Source organism: Saimiri boliviensis, chromosome 16 (assembly GCF_048565385.1).
Source record: "Saimiri boliviensis isolate mSaiBol1 chromosome 16, mSaiBol1.pri, whole genome shotgun sequence".
Classification (NCBI taxonomy): Eukaryota; Metazoa; Chordata; class Mammalia; order Primates; family Cebidae; genus Saimiri; species Saimiri boliviensis.
In genome coordinates this window covers 7014977-7028405 of record NC_133464.1, presented here as the reverse complement: position 1 = coordinate 7028405, position 13429 = coordinate 7014977, and the positions used below count along the sequence as shown (strand labels likewise).

The window sequence follows — 13429 nt, the reverse complement described above, 5'->3', positions numbered from 1 at the left end:
ACAGGAACAAGGTGTTTAGCAAACACAGAATTTGCTAAGGGTGAGATTGTGCAGCTGATTAGCATGCTAGGATTTCAGCCTTGGGCTCTGCCACCAGGCCTGCTCAGGTTTCAAGGGTTGGGGGTCCCTGCTTCAGCCCAACTGCTTCAGGAGATTCCTTCATTTTAGAAAGGGGCCTGGAAATCCTCAGCCTAACCACGTGCGTGTGTGAGAAAGCCGAGTACTGTACACAGGCTCTTGTATTTACTTCCTGAGGCAAGTGTCCCTCTCTTATCAAATTTCCAAGAATGTTTCTCCCCTCCTATCTCTTGCACTGCTTTGCTCAATGCTTGAAATAGTTTCCTAAAGCTCAGCTGCTGATTTGATTGCCTTCTCATTTCATCTCCTTCCTGTTTTTTTTTTTTTTTTCTCCTCACTTCAATCTAAGCAACAGTACCATGACATCTAGGGAGAAAAAAATAAACAAGGCATTTCCACTCTGGTTAAAGCAAAGAAAGCATACCTCCACAGTGTCCTCATTAAAAAAAGAAATTAAAACATAAATTAAAATGCTGAAAAAGTCAGGTATTTTTAGGCAACAAATAGCTCAGTTTTTCAGCAGAATTTTCATGTAATCACATTGTTTCTTGTATTTCACGGATATCCATTGGTCTTGTCACTGAGATAGTCAGTGTGGGACAGTTTTATACATGTACATGTCTGTGAGAAAATGTATTAAGGTAGGTGTTCTAGATGATCACAATGATACAGTCTTGTCATCATTCCTTTATTAAATTTTCTATTCTCTTTTTTTTTTCCAGACAGAGTTTCACTCTTGTCGCCCAGGTTGGAGTACAATGGTGCAATCTCAGCTCACTGCAACTTCCACCTCCCAGGTTCAAGCAATTATCCCGCCTCAGCCTCCCGAGTGTTGGTGAAGTTCTTGGTGCTGCAAAGCAGAACCAACACTCAGGTAAGTGTTCCCAGCAAGGCAATTTGCGTCTATAGAAGGGTGTCTCCAGCATGCAAGGCAGAGGCCAAGGAGAAGGTCTAGAACAAGGGAGAGCAGCAGTTGGTTCCTTTGAAGAGGAACTATTTGTTCTTAACAACAATTTCCCCTTCTTGAATTGATACATTTTCCTCTTCAAACTTCTCTAACATGACTAGGCTTTGTTGTTTTTCTAGGAGAAAGAATCTATCAGTATAAGATGGGAAGAACTGGGGAAGGTTTTGGTAACAGCCGCTTCTGTAAGTCCTTGGACTAGACCATGAACTCAGGGTATGATAAAGCATCCAAGAAGAATAAGCACAGCTATTGCGATTACAAAAGAAGTAGCAATAGAGGCCATGAGTCCTTTCATTTACCAAACCATTTTCCTAACCATCCTTTGAAGGGGTCATTTATTCTGGCATTTGTGGCTAATTCATTTGATCAAGACCTTGTAAAGCTTTTGCAATTGTTCCAACAGGGGCTGTATGGTTGGGAATGAAGGTGCTACATTGGGTTCCTATCATAACACAAACTTCACTTTTTCTGCTAATATCGTATCTAGGGCCATTCTGTTTTCCCAAGCCATCTAGCTAGGAGGCCCTCACTGTTCGGCTCTTCCTTTGACAGCATCCCTAGTACAATTAATAAATCGCTGTCCAGTCTACATTTTTATTAATAGTTACCCATGGAAATAATGATTCGAGTCCTGCAGCTATGTGGTCTCAGGCTTTGAATCTGTCAGGTAACCCCTGTGGGACTCCAATTGCATCTATGTAAACATGAGAGTCGAAAGATCCGCGAGGGGCCTCTCTTGTTTCACGGGTGTTGTGTTTTCCCTTTCTCTGGTTGATGAAATGCCAGGGTGAAAGGGATGGCCAATTGGGTCACAGTGCAAGTGCCCCTCCAGCTGCGTGTCAGAGTGTCCAGTAGTGGTCCACCGCAACACCAGCACACATCAGCTCAGGGATGAACAAGGGGAGACTGGTTGGCAAGCTCTTGGAAATACTTAAGCTCACTGCATCCCTTTAAGTCTCCAAGAGACGCCAAATTCTCTCCCTGTCATGAGAGGTGTGAAGTTAGCCTCGGGAGATGGAGGATGGATGGCTCTCAGGGGCTGCACCACAGGGTGTTGAACTTCAGGGAATGGCAGAGAGCGAATTCGACAGAATTCATTACCCCAGACTCCGGGGTCTTGGAAAGGAGCCACCATACAACTCACACCCAGTTGGTCAGAAGACCATCCAAATGGAAAGGGGACAACTTTGGCCTTATGGACACAAAAGCGTTAACAGTCACTTTTGTTTAGAGCAGGCGTCCCCAAACTATGGCCCGTGGGCCACATGCGGCCCCCTGAGGCCATTTATCCGGCCCTCCTCCGCACTTCGGGAAGGGGCACCTCTTTCATCGGTGATCAGTGAGAGGAGCACAGTATGCGGTGGCCCTCCAACGGTCTGAGGGACAGTGAACTGGCCCCTTGTGTAAAAAGTTTGGGGACGCCTGGTTTAGAGTGTGAACACAATATTCAATCCATTCCATCCAGGCATTTGCATCCTGATATCCTGTCTCAATTGCCAATGTTGTTTTAAATTTTTAATCTCTACAATAGCCACTTTGGTTCTGTCATTAGGTGGCGATGAGAAGACAGTCTGGTTAGCAGATTGAGAAGAGGATAGAGGTGGGGATGTGAGGGATGGGGGTGCAATGAGGTGCAACTCGAAAAACCCTATTGGATCTTTTCCTGTGACATCTTCTCCCATGCCACAGAAACGGTTTACGATGGGGGAGGAATCTCGAAAAGTTGGGATGGTGATGGAAATTTGCACTGGGTTACATTGGTTATGTTGACAATTGGGAGGGGCACTTCCTTTGATAAAATGGAGATAGGGCTTTAGAACTGCTGGCGGAAAATCTTCCAAAGAGACCCAGCGTTGACTTTGAGCGGTCCAAATGACATACTCCCAAGTATGACAAAACGGGTACCGAAACAATTTAGAAGCATCTGCTATGGAGGTGCAGAGGTATTTCTCTGCTGCTGCAAGCTGTCTGTGGTTTAGGACATCCCCACAAGGCACAACTAAACAAGCATCAGAGGTAATGATCTGAGGTGAGTCACATCTGCTTCCGTTAGTTAACGAGGTGGCCAGCAACGGAACAGGGAGAGAAGAAGGAGAAATAGAATAGATGAAAGAGAGTTAAATTTTTCTTAGCTTTAGTTTGGTAGGGTTTTCCCCTGGGACAGTGCCCACGATCATGGAGGTGGCAGCGTTTTCTTGACTCGGGTGTGATGGGTGTGCCTCTCTTGATGGTTCGGACTGCCATTTCAGTCGTTAGGAGAACTAGATACGGTCCCTCCCAGGATGGTTCAAGTTTTTCTTCTTTCCAGCTCTCAATGAGGACGTAGTCTCCAGGCCAGTGCTGATGTACTGGAAACTCAAGAGGCAGGGTTTGCGCCAAGAGACCTTTAGTCCTAAGGGAAGATAAGGTAGAAGATAGACCAAGCATGTGGTTCCTAAGGAATCGATCTTTGGTCTCAGAAGTGGGAATATCATTAGTGGAACTTAAGTTTGGCAGTCCACAGAGCATTTCATAAGGGGATAGGCCAATGTCTTTTCAAGGCGCAGTTAGAATCCTGAGTAGAGCAATGGGGAGGTACTTAGACCACTGTAACCGAATTTCTAAAATTAACTTAGTTAGATGATTCTTTAAGGTCTGATTCATTCTTTCTGTTCTTCCTGATGAGAATGGATGCCAGGGTATGATATTCCCACTGATTTCTCAACCTCGGGTAAGCCCTTTAATAATATTTGTAGTAAAACGAGTCCCATTGTCTGAGTCAATGTTGTCTGCTGGTCCAAACCAAGGTATTATGTTGAGGGAGGTGGTCTACTATTGCTAATAAGTATTTAAAGTGACCTAGTAGGGGCATTTCAGTAGAGTCAACTTGAGTGCTTTGGAATGGCCTTAATCCCGGGCTTCTGCCCTGAAAAGATTGTTTCCTTAGGGCTCGTATATTAGTTTTCTCATATATTAGGCAGCCATCCACAACTTGTTTTGCTGAAGTATGAAGTCCTATATACTCATAGACTCTGGGAACTGCATCACACAGAGCTTGAGGTCCTCAGTGAATTCCTTAATGTAGTTGGGCCAGGACTTCTCTCATGAGTGGTTTGGAAAATATTTCCCTCTGGTCTGGCAACACCTACTTCCCTTCTGAGTTTTCTTCAGCCTCTAGTTGTTCCAGCTTTTCACTTTCAGCGGGAGAAATGGTAAGAACTGCAGCTGAGGGAAACGGACAGGGAGTCAGGGGAAGACGGGTGCTTTTTGAGAGGTAGCAGCTTGCTTTGCAATTCGATCAGCCAGGTTACTCCCTTGGCTTTGAAAAGTGGCACCTTTTTGATGATCAGACACAGGCACCATGGCTATCTCTTCTGGTAGCCATAAACTTTCTAATCCTTGGCTAATTAATTCTCTGTGGACAAGGTCCTGGCCTTTACTGTTCATAAGACCTCGCTCAGTCCAAATTTTCCCAAAAGTGTGTATTGCTCCGAAGGCATATTTGGAGACAGTGTAGATGGTAGCTTCTTGCGTTGGTAAATATTCTAGAGCCTGATTTAAGGCAAATAATTCACAAGTTTGAGCAGACCAATTGTTGTACCCAACAATCTTCCAGATTCTATTTTGACAAGTTCCTCCTCATCTACAACTGAATATCCTCTATGCCTTTTTTCCTCAATTACTTGGGAAGCGCCATTGATCAAAAGATGATGGCCTGTCTTAAAAGAAATTTTTCTTAGGTCGAGTCTAACTTTAGTATGGTAATTGATGAGATCTAAGCAATTATGTTCAGGATCTTTGGGGGTTGGATTCCCAATCAGGAAAGCAGCGGGGTTAAGGGCACTGTCAGTAGTGAGAGTGAGGTCATCTCTTTCTAGCAAAATAGCTTCATACTTTAGAATTCTTGAGTCTGTGAGCCATCTTCCTGCTTTTTGGTTTAATATAGTCCTAACTTGCTGGGGTGTGTTTACACTTAATTATTCCCCAAAGGTTAATTTTTTCTCCTCTCTTCAACCAGCAGAGCAGCAGCTGCTACAGCCTGGGTACATTCAGGCCATCCACAAGCCACTGGGTCTAAGACTTTGGATAAAAAGGCCACAGGCTGCTTATGGCTCCCGTGCTCTTGAGTAAACACCCTTAAATGCTCCCTTTCCTTACATTGACGAAAAGGTGAAATGGCAACCCTAGGGATGGTAAGGCTCAAACAGGAGCAGTTACGAGTGAATGTTTCAGTTTCTCAAATTGGTAGGCTTCCTCATCATCCCAAGAGAGGAGATCAGGTTTGTATTGAGTAAGCTTAGCCTATAAAGGCTTGGTTTTGAGGGCATATGAATCAATCCACAAGTGACACTATCCAACTAGTCTAGAAACTTCCTGAGCTCTTGTTTGGTGCTAGGTAGGGGCAAAGACACAATTCCCTCACCTTGTTCAGGTCCTGTTCTCTGCTTGCCTGCTCTTACTAAATGCCCTACATACTCGACTCCAGGTTCTACAAATTGGAGCATTCCTTTTGATACCCATAGTCCTTCTCCACAAAGACAGTTGAGAAGGCTGATGGAAAAGCCAGATACTTGTTCCACGGCTTTCCCTAACACTAGTATATCATCTACATACTGGAGCATATGTATACACTTTGAGTTACTCATCTTTTCTGACACTTGCTCAAGAATTTGGCCAAACAAGTTAGGAGAATCTTTAACTCCTCGGGGCAAGACTGTGCAATGGTACTGTTGTTTTTGCCCTGAGTGAGGATCCTCCCACTCAAAAGCAAATATACCCTAACTATCTTCAGCTGAAGGACATACCCAGAGGGCATTTTTCAGATCTATTACTGTAAACCACTGATGGTCATATGGAACTTTGCTGAGAATAGTATATGGATTGGGAACACTAGGTGAGTAGTTCTGATAATCTGATTAATGGCTCAAAGATCTTGCATGAACCGATATAACCTATCTGACTTCTTTCCAGTAATAAAGAGGCATTATGGGAAGACATTCAGGGTTCAAGCAGCCCATCTCCAATAAGGCTCTCAATTCCAGGCTTTAAACCTAGTCTGCCTTCTGAGGGAACTGGATATTGCTTTCTCCTCACTATTTCCCCGGAATGTTTAACTGTATGTGAATTGGAGGGACCTGTGGCTTCCCTCAACTTCCCTCCCTTGATCACACATTAGGACTGATGCAGTTTTCCTCTGCTGTAGTAAGCAGGTTTAACGAAGTGAAGAATCATTCTGTGCTGACATGCAACCGCATACCTAACTTTAACATCAGGGCTCTCCCTAACCAGTTTGTCCCAGCCTCAGAGAGTAATGAAAATTTAATGCTTGCTGTTTGGGTTTCAGATCTGACTTCTTTTTCTTCTAAAACTTTGGATTTAAATCCTTCCCCTTTGACTCCTAAAACTCGAAGTTCTTCCAGTGAACAATTCATATTAGAGGGCACAAAACGAACAGAGGAGCAGACAACCCCTGAGTCTGTTAGAAAGGTAACAAGCTTGTTTGGGTCCCACCTCTAAATTTATCAAGGGCTCTTGGCGGGACTCAAGATAGAAGAGGCAGAACCCCTGACTTCCCTGTTCTTCTTTAAATTCCATGAGTGGGATTGTTTCTTTTTCCTCTCTCCACTCAGGACATTGTTTTTTGAAGTGACCTAATCTTTCACATTTGTAGCATTTGTCTCTCTTTTCAGTTTTCAGAGTCTTAGGATACTGAGTTAGCTTTCCCTCCCTACAGGCATCTAAGTTCTGTGGCCCTCCTGGTTCATATTTTCAGTAAGACCTGGCAGATGTAGGCTTGAGCTTGACCTCTGGTGCTTTCTACCAGAAAATCTTCGCTTTTTGCTTTGCTTTTTTCATCCCTACTTACACGTACTTTTTGAGCCTCCCCTGAGAGTTCCTCCATGGACTTGTTTTTCCAGTTTTCTAGTTTTTGCAACTTCTTTGCAACGTCTGGCCAGCTATTAATAACAAAATTCTGGATCTAAATCTGCATATTTCCTCATTTATTCTCTTAGTCTTTCTAAAAATTTCATGGGGCCACCTTCGTTTTCCTGTTGTATGTCAAATGCTCGGGAAAGATTCTGAGCTCAGGGCACTGATTCCCGAATTCCTTGAATTATCATTTCCCTAAGATCTTTCATGTTTTCCCAGTGGACTGCATTGTCATTATCCCATTGAGGATCTTGGGCCAGGAATTTGTGGTCTGCTGTGGGAACACTTTGGCCAGGGGGGTGTTCACCCTCCAAAATTGTCATAGCAGCCCTACAAATCATCCCGCTTCCCTCCTCTGAGAAGAAGATACCCAGGATGGACATTAATTTGGCCCCAGGTATACCACTGAGGGTCTAGGAATTGATCAATTTGGTCTGCTACCCTGTATGAGTCATCCAGCAGTGGCTTAAGTTCTTTCTTTAAATCTCAACTTTCTGAACTAGTCAAAGGAGCATTTACAAAGCCAATAGTTCCTCCTCTCTAGGGCACCTCTCTTAAAGGAAAGAGAGCTGGAGTTGACTCCTTGGAAATAGAGGGAAAAGGAAGATTTTGAATGTCCTTTTTGTATTGCTCTACTCCATGTTGCGGTCCCTCGAGGGGAGGATACTTAGGCTGACAAGGAGGAGACTCATGGGTGGCAGTAACTCCCAAGGGTTAGGGTGATAATGAGGAAGAATAATTGGAGTAGGAGAAGGATCTGGGACTGGGTGCAGGGCTGCAGCAACCACCTGGGGAGCTGTCTGGGGAGGGGATAGATCAAGGGCGGGGAGTTAAGTGGGGGAAGGTGGTTTAGAGGGTCCCAAGTGTTGGGATCCTTCTGCCTAGGAGTTGGTCTCATCACACCTACTTTGGAGAGTGTGAAATCAGATCCTTCCCCTGCAATCTTTAGGGAAAAGAGAACAGGTCCTTTCTCCAGCAGAGTATAGTCTATTTCTTCCTGCAAGACTGGACTTTTGTCATTCACATATTGAATTAAAAGTTGATAGACCCAATCTTCATTTGATCTGAATTTTGGCCAGAAGACAGCAGGTTTGAGGATGGCTTCTTTGGTCCAAATGAAACAATATTTTATCATCTGTTGCTCCTTCTTATGCCTAGCCCTTTCATTTTCCTTCCTGTATTTTAGCATGAGACCTAAAGGACTATATGAGGAGATCTGTCTATCCCTGTCTTTACCTTTCCCTGTTTCACTAGGCGTGTTTCCCCTCCTGGAGGTTTTTGGATGGTTCTTTGAGAGTGGGTGTGGCTCAGCCTCTTTTTACTAGAGGTCTCTGGCTGGCCATTTCTGTCCTCCAAAGATTCGCTAAGTCTCAGTCTTTCATACTAAAGATTTCTTGCCTATCATTTAGCCCCCACCTGCTGGAGATTCCTTGCACCCTTCTCTTACTTTGTCTACTCTGGCCACCTCCCCAGAGGAAAATTAGGTTCCTCTTAGCATTGGCAGGACTGTATAACTCACAACATCAGGATTCCTACAAGAGGGCCCCCGTTAGCCTATGAGGTAACCATGGAACCGCAGATTGGACTCACTCACTCCTCATAGCACTAGTGCCTGCTACCATTCATACTCTTTCAACCTCCAAGATATCCTGACCACCAAGGAAATACTTCGCCACCCTCGTGGCTTTTCTTACCGTGGTCTATGCACAGAGTTCCCTGGTCACTGTGGTGTTTCTGGAGTCAAGTCTTTCCTTCCCACATTTCTGAGAGTCCAGGTTTATTCGTCACAGTGGGTGGGGTCTCGATCTTTAGCCTCCGAGGCCACTGCAATGAGGCAGTGGGATGCGTCTCCCCTGGGAGAAGACCAGAGACCCCTTTCCCGAAGAAGAATGGGAATCCTGAATGAGCCCACAGATTGCTGGAGATAAAAGTGCTCAGTGCTGCAAAGAACCGACACTCAGGCAACAGTTATCTCAACAAGGCAATTTACTTCTGTAGAAGGGTGTCTCCTGCATGCAAAGTGGAGGCAAGGGAGAGCACCCCGAACAAAGGAGGGTAGCAGTTTTTATCCGTAACACAGACCCTGTTCTTGTGTCCTCCCCCTGTGGGCTGGGGTGAGACCGCACAATTTAGGCTAATTTCAGTTGGGTACTGTCGACATCATCAAGCGGGCCAGGGTAGGCGTTTGAGGGAGAAGGACGATTACATAGATGATGGGAGATGCTTGGACATGCTCAGTCCCAGCAGAGATAGGGAGGGCTGACAGACGAATGGGTAAGATTCCTTTTTTAGAATAAAACAAAGAACAAGAAACTGAAACCCTTTGAAGAGGAACTGTTTGTTCCTAACAACATGAGTAGCTGGGATTACAGGCATGGGCTACCATGTCCAGTTAATTTTTTATATATTTAGTAGAGATGGGGTTTCACTATGTTGGCCGATCTGGTTTCAAACTCCTGACCTCAGGTGATCCATCCACCTCTGCCTCCCAAAGTACTGGGAATATAGGTGTGAACCACCATGCCTGGCTAGCTAAATTTTCTATTCTTTTAAATTCTTGAAAACAAGTTCTTCATGTCCACCTGTATTCTTTAAAAAAAAAAAGAAGTTATATTAATACAAATATTGAAAAAGCTATGAAATTATAATAATATCCATTTTTTGACTCAGAATAACAACATTAGTAGATAATGTTTCTTGGATCTATATAACTTACATTGTATTAAGCTTTTTCTCATTAAGTTCTTCAACAAACTTTGAAATATAGGTTTGATTTTTGTCCACAGCTTACAAACGAAAACTAAGCCTTAAAGAACTTCACTAACTTCCTCCAAGTCTCACAGCTTCATGACCTGCAATGATGGAGATGGTCTATTTGATGCCTGTCAGCAGTTGGGGCTACCATATTTTCCAATAGCTGCAAAAATAAAATAGTAGTAGAAGCAAGGATTACGCACCTAGCAAATTGCCCAGAGATAAAGTTCAGGACATGCTACCCCAAAATATAGCACCTTGGCATTTGAGAAAACAGCAGTAGCAAACGGGTCTTTCTCACTTCTGCTACTCAGCATCTTTCTCACACTCACTCTTCTTCCTTGAAGCAAACTATAAACCTAGGAAAGTCTCTTTGACTTTTCTCCTGCCTTTCTCCCCTGAAGCAAGTCAAAAGATCTTCATGTCAGAGGTGCCTGTCTACACCTGGAGTAAATAAAAGTTTTTATGTCTGAAAACACAATGACATAGAGAAAAATCTGAACAAACAGGTCTTGCTAAGTTCTCCTAGTTTATTACCATTAGATCATACACTTTTGGTCCAATCATATTGCTCCACAACTGTCTTTATCAAACATAAGCATGTTCACCTGCTTATTTTCGGTCTTCATTTTTTTATACAGATTCCCATATCACGCAGTGCTTAAATCAACCTGTACGTTTTTCTCTTGTTAATCCGCCTTTTGTTATCGGGGCCTCAGCCATGAACCAAGGTTGCAAAGAAAAGATACCTATTTTCAACGCTCACACCAGCCATCTGTGACTCTTTAATATTGGCGTGGGGCAACCTGGGAGATGATGGAATAATGTCAGGGGGAAGGCATATAAAAATAGAAGAGATTATATTACTAGCAAATGTTGCAGAGGAAAATATTTCTCGCCCATTGCAACAGTCAGGGATGAAATTCCCAATAACAAAACAAAGAGTAGAAGAGAAAAGCGTACAACTTTATCTATTGTTTTAAACACACAAGATTCCTTAAAAAGGAAGACCCAAAGGAAAGCGGAGAAGTGTATTTGTACGGACTTCTGTCACACAGAAGTATGGCTAGGGGACAAAAGGTGCGACCTACTGGTAACCAACGGGCAAACTTAGACCTGTTTGTTCAGATTCTTCTTAGTGTCATTGCGTCTTTGAGAATAAGAGCATTCTTTTCCTCTGGGTATAGGGAGGAAAGTGACCTACATTAAGGAGAGGCTAGCTAGTTTTATGACCTGCTGCAGGACAGTAGGGGCAAGAGAAGGTCAGAGAAATCTTCTGGCTTCTGCAGCTTTCTTCAGCTTAAGATACTCATTATGCCAGGGTGCCATACACTGGGGTAGTGTGTCCAGAGCCCATCATATGCATTACTGAAAAGCTGTGTAGTAGGCAGTGGGATATAAATCAGTGGATTTTTTCTCTAATTCTACCTTGGAGTAATTCAAGGTCTAACTAGAGACAGAGAGACTTCATGAGGAATATATCACAGTGGTGTAAGTGCTACAATAGGACTGGCTGAACACAGTATACCCTGAGCTTGGTTCAGCAACAGCCTTGGATGCAAGAGAAGGGTGAACAATTTGTAATTGCAAAAATGTGGGATCAACCCAAATACCCATTGATCAATGAGTGGATAAAGAAACTGTGGTATATATATCCAATGGAATACTACTCAGTCCTTAAAAGAAATGAATTAATGGCATTTGCAGCAACCTGGATGAGACTGGAGACTATTGTTCTAAGTGAAGTGACTCAGGAATGGGAAACCAAACATCGTATGTTCTCACTCATAAGTGGGAGCTAAGCTATGAGAATGCAAAGGCCTAAGAATGAGACCAGGGACTCCTCAGAGGGAAAGGACAGGAAGGGGGTGAGGGATAAAGACCACAAATTGGGTGCCGTGTGCAGTGCTCGGGTGATGGCTGCACCAAAATCTCACAAACCACCGCTAAAGAACCTACTCACGCAACCAAACACCACCTGTTCCCCAATAACCTTATGGAAATAATAGTAATTTTAAAAGAGAGAGAGAGAGAAAAGGCTGGGATTAATGCTTCTTACATTCTCCTGCAGTAGCCAGGCCACCATGTTATACTCTAGTGGGACACAGTGGCTTAAGCAGACCTGGGAGGCCAGGTTTCTCAGGTGTGTTTTTGTTATTTATACTTGTTATCTGCACCCTATGTGAGATCAAATACTAGTTCAACCCCTTAATAGTTGCATGGTCTTGAGCAAAGTATTTAAATCTCTTTGAGTATCTGAGTCACCAACTAGTAAGTATAGTTACTGTGAGGCTTCATTAAATAATGTCTCAATTATGAAGCCTCAAATTACTTTAATCCCTTTAAGTCTCTCCTAAACTAATAAGTGGGACCAAGTTACTGTGAAGACTCAATTAGGTAATATATAGAAATTGTGAAAACCCACTTAGGTAATTTAGATAAACTGTCTTACACAATGCCTGGCATATCATTGGTATTCAATAAATACTAGCCATTATTCCTTCAGTGTCCCTACTCCATATCATTACTGTCATTGCTTATTTTGTTTCATCAAGAAAAATAATCAAAGACTTGGAAATGGGCAGAGGGTGTTCCTGGGTATCCTTTTAATGGAGAATTGGCTATTGTTTTACGCAGTGCTGTTCAATAGAACTTTCTGTAATCTTGGGAAGGTTCTGCCTCTGTCCTGTCCAGTAAGGTAACCATTAGGCACAGGTGGCTTTTGAGCATTTGAAATGTGGCCACTGTCACCGAGGAACTGATTTTCTTCTTCGCCAATTGTTATTTGTTTTTTTTTGTTTCATAATGATAAACATAACTCTGCAATCCAGAGAGGCATGGAAGGGAGTAAGAAAAACATGGAACCCACGGGGAACCTCACTGAGAGTGTAAAGATGACAGGCTACTGTGAGCAAATGGGGTGCAGAGTGCTCTCCAGCTACAGAAGAAATGGTCTGGTGGTTAAGATAAACACAAGTCAAACGTATTAGAGTTGCCCACAGTCACCAATGGTGATCTTCTTTGGTCTTCCCATTGCTGGACCCACAGCACTCCATGGCCTCCGTAATCATGCCATCTTTTGCCTTCCCAAACTACTCAGGCTTGGCAGTGCAGGCAAAGAACTGGGAACATTTTGTGCTGTATCCAGCATTTGCCATGCACAAGATGCCAGGACCTGTCTGTTTCAGGATGCAGTTCTCGCCATCAAATTTCTCCCTGTAGACAGACTTGCCACCAGTGCCATTATGGCATGTGAGGTCACCACCCTGACACGTAAACCCTGGAATAATTCTGTGAAAGCAGGAACCCTCACAAGAAAATCCTTTCTCCCCAGCGCTCAGAAAAGGAAAGTTTTCTGCTCTCTTTGGAACCTTGTCTGCGAACAGCTCGAAGGAGATGGCCCAAGAACTTGCCTTCAACAGTGACGTCACAGAACATGGTGGGGTTGACCATGGCTAGTAGTAAGGGGCACCCAGTGTTGGCATCATCTGCAAAGCCTAATGTTTTAATTTAATTTAATTTAATTAATTTTACTTTTTTTTTTTTTTTTTTTTTTTGAGACGGAGTATCACTCTGTCATCCAGGATAGAGTGCAGTGGTGTGATCTCTGCTCACCTCAACCTCTGCCTCCCGGGTTCAATGATTCCCCTGCCTCAACCTCCCGAGTAGCTGGGACTATGGGTGCGTGCCACCACACCTGGCTAGTTTTTTGTATTTTCA

General features: G+C 43.6%; 1 protein-coding gene across 1 annotated transcript; it reads right to left on the bottom strand.

Annotated features, from left to right (window-relative positions):
* Positions 1–1071: 1071 nt before the first annotated feature.
* On the bottom strand, positions 1072–13162 carry LOC141581691 (uncharacterized). The gene is given in 16 exon segments (XM_074387966.1): positions 1072–1190; positions 1193–1339; positions 1342–1413; positions 1416–1508; positions 1511–1626; positions 1628–1791; positions 1793–2039; positions 2041–2265; positions 2466–2550; positions 2553–3099; positions 3101–3216; positions 3219–3268; positions 4174–4249; positions 4360–4576; positions 6891–6981; positions 13023–13162. Coding segments are annotated over 16 exon segments (2505 nt in total).
* Between the last annotated feature and the right edge of the window lie 267 nt (positions 13163–13429).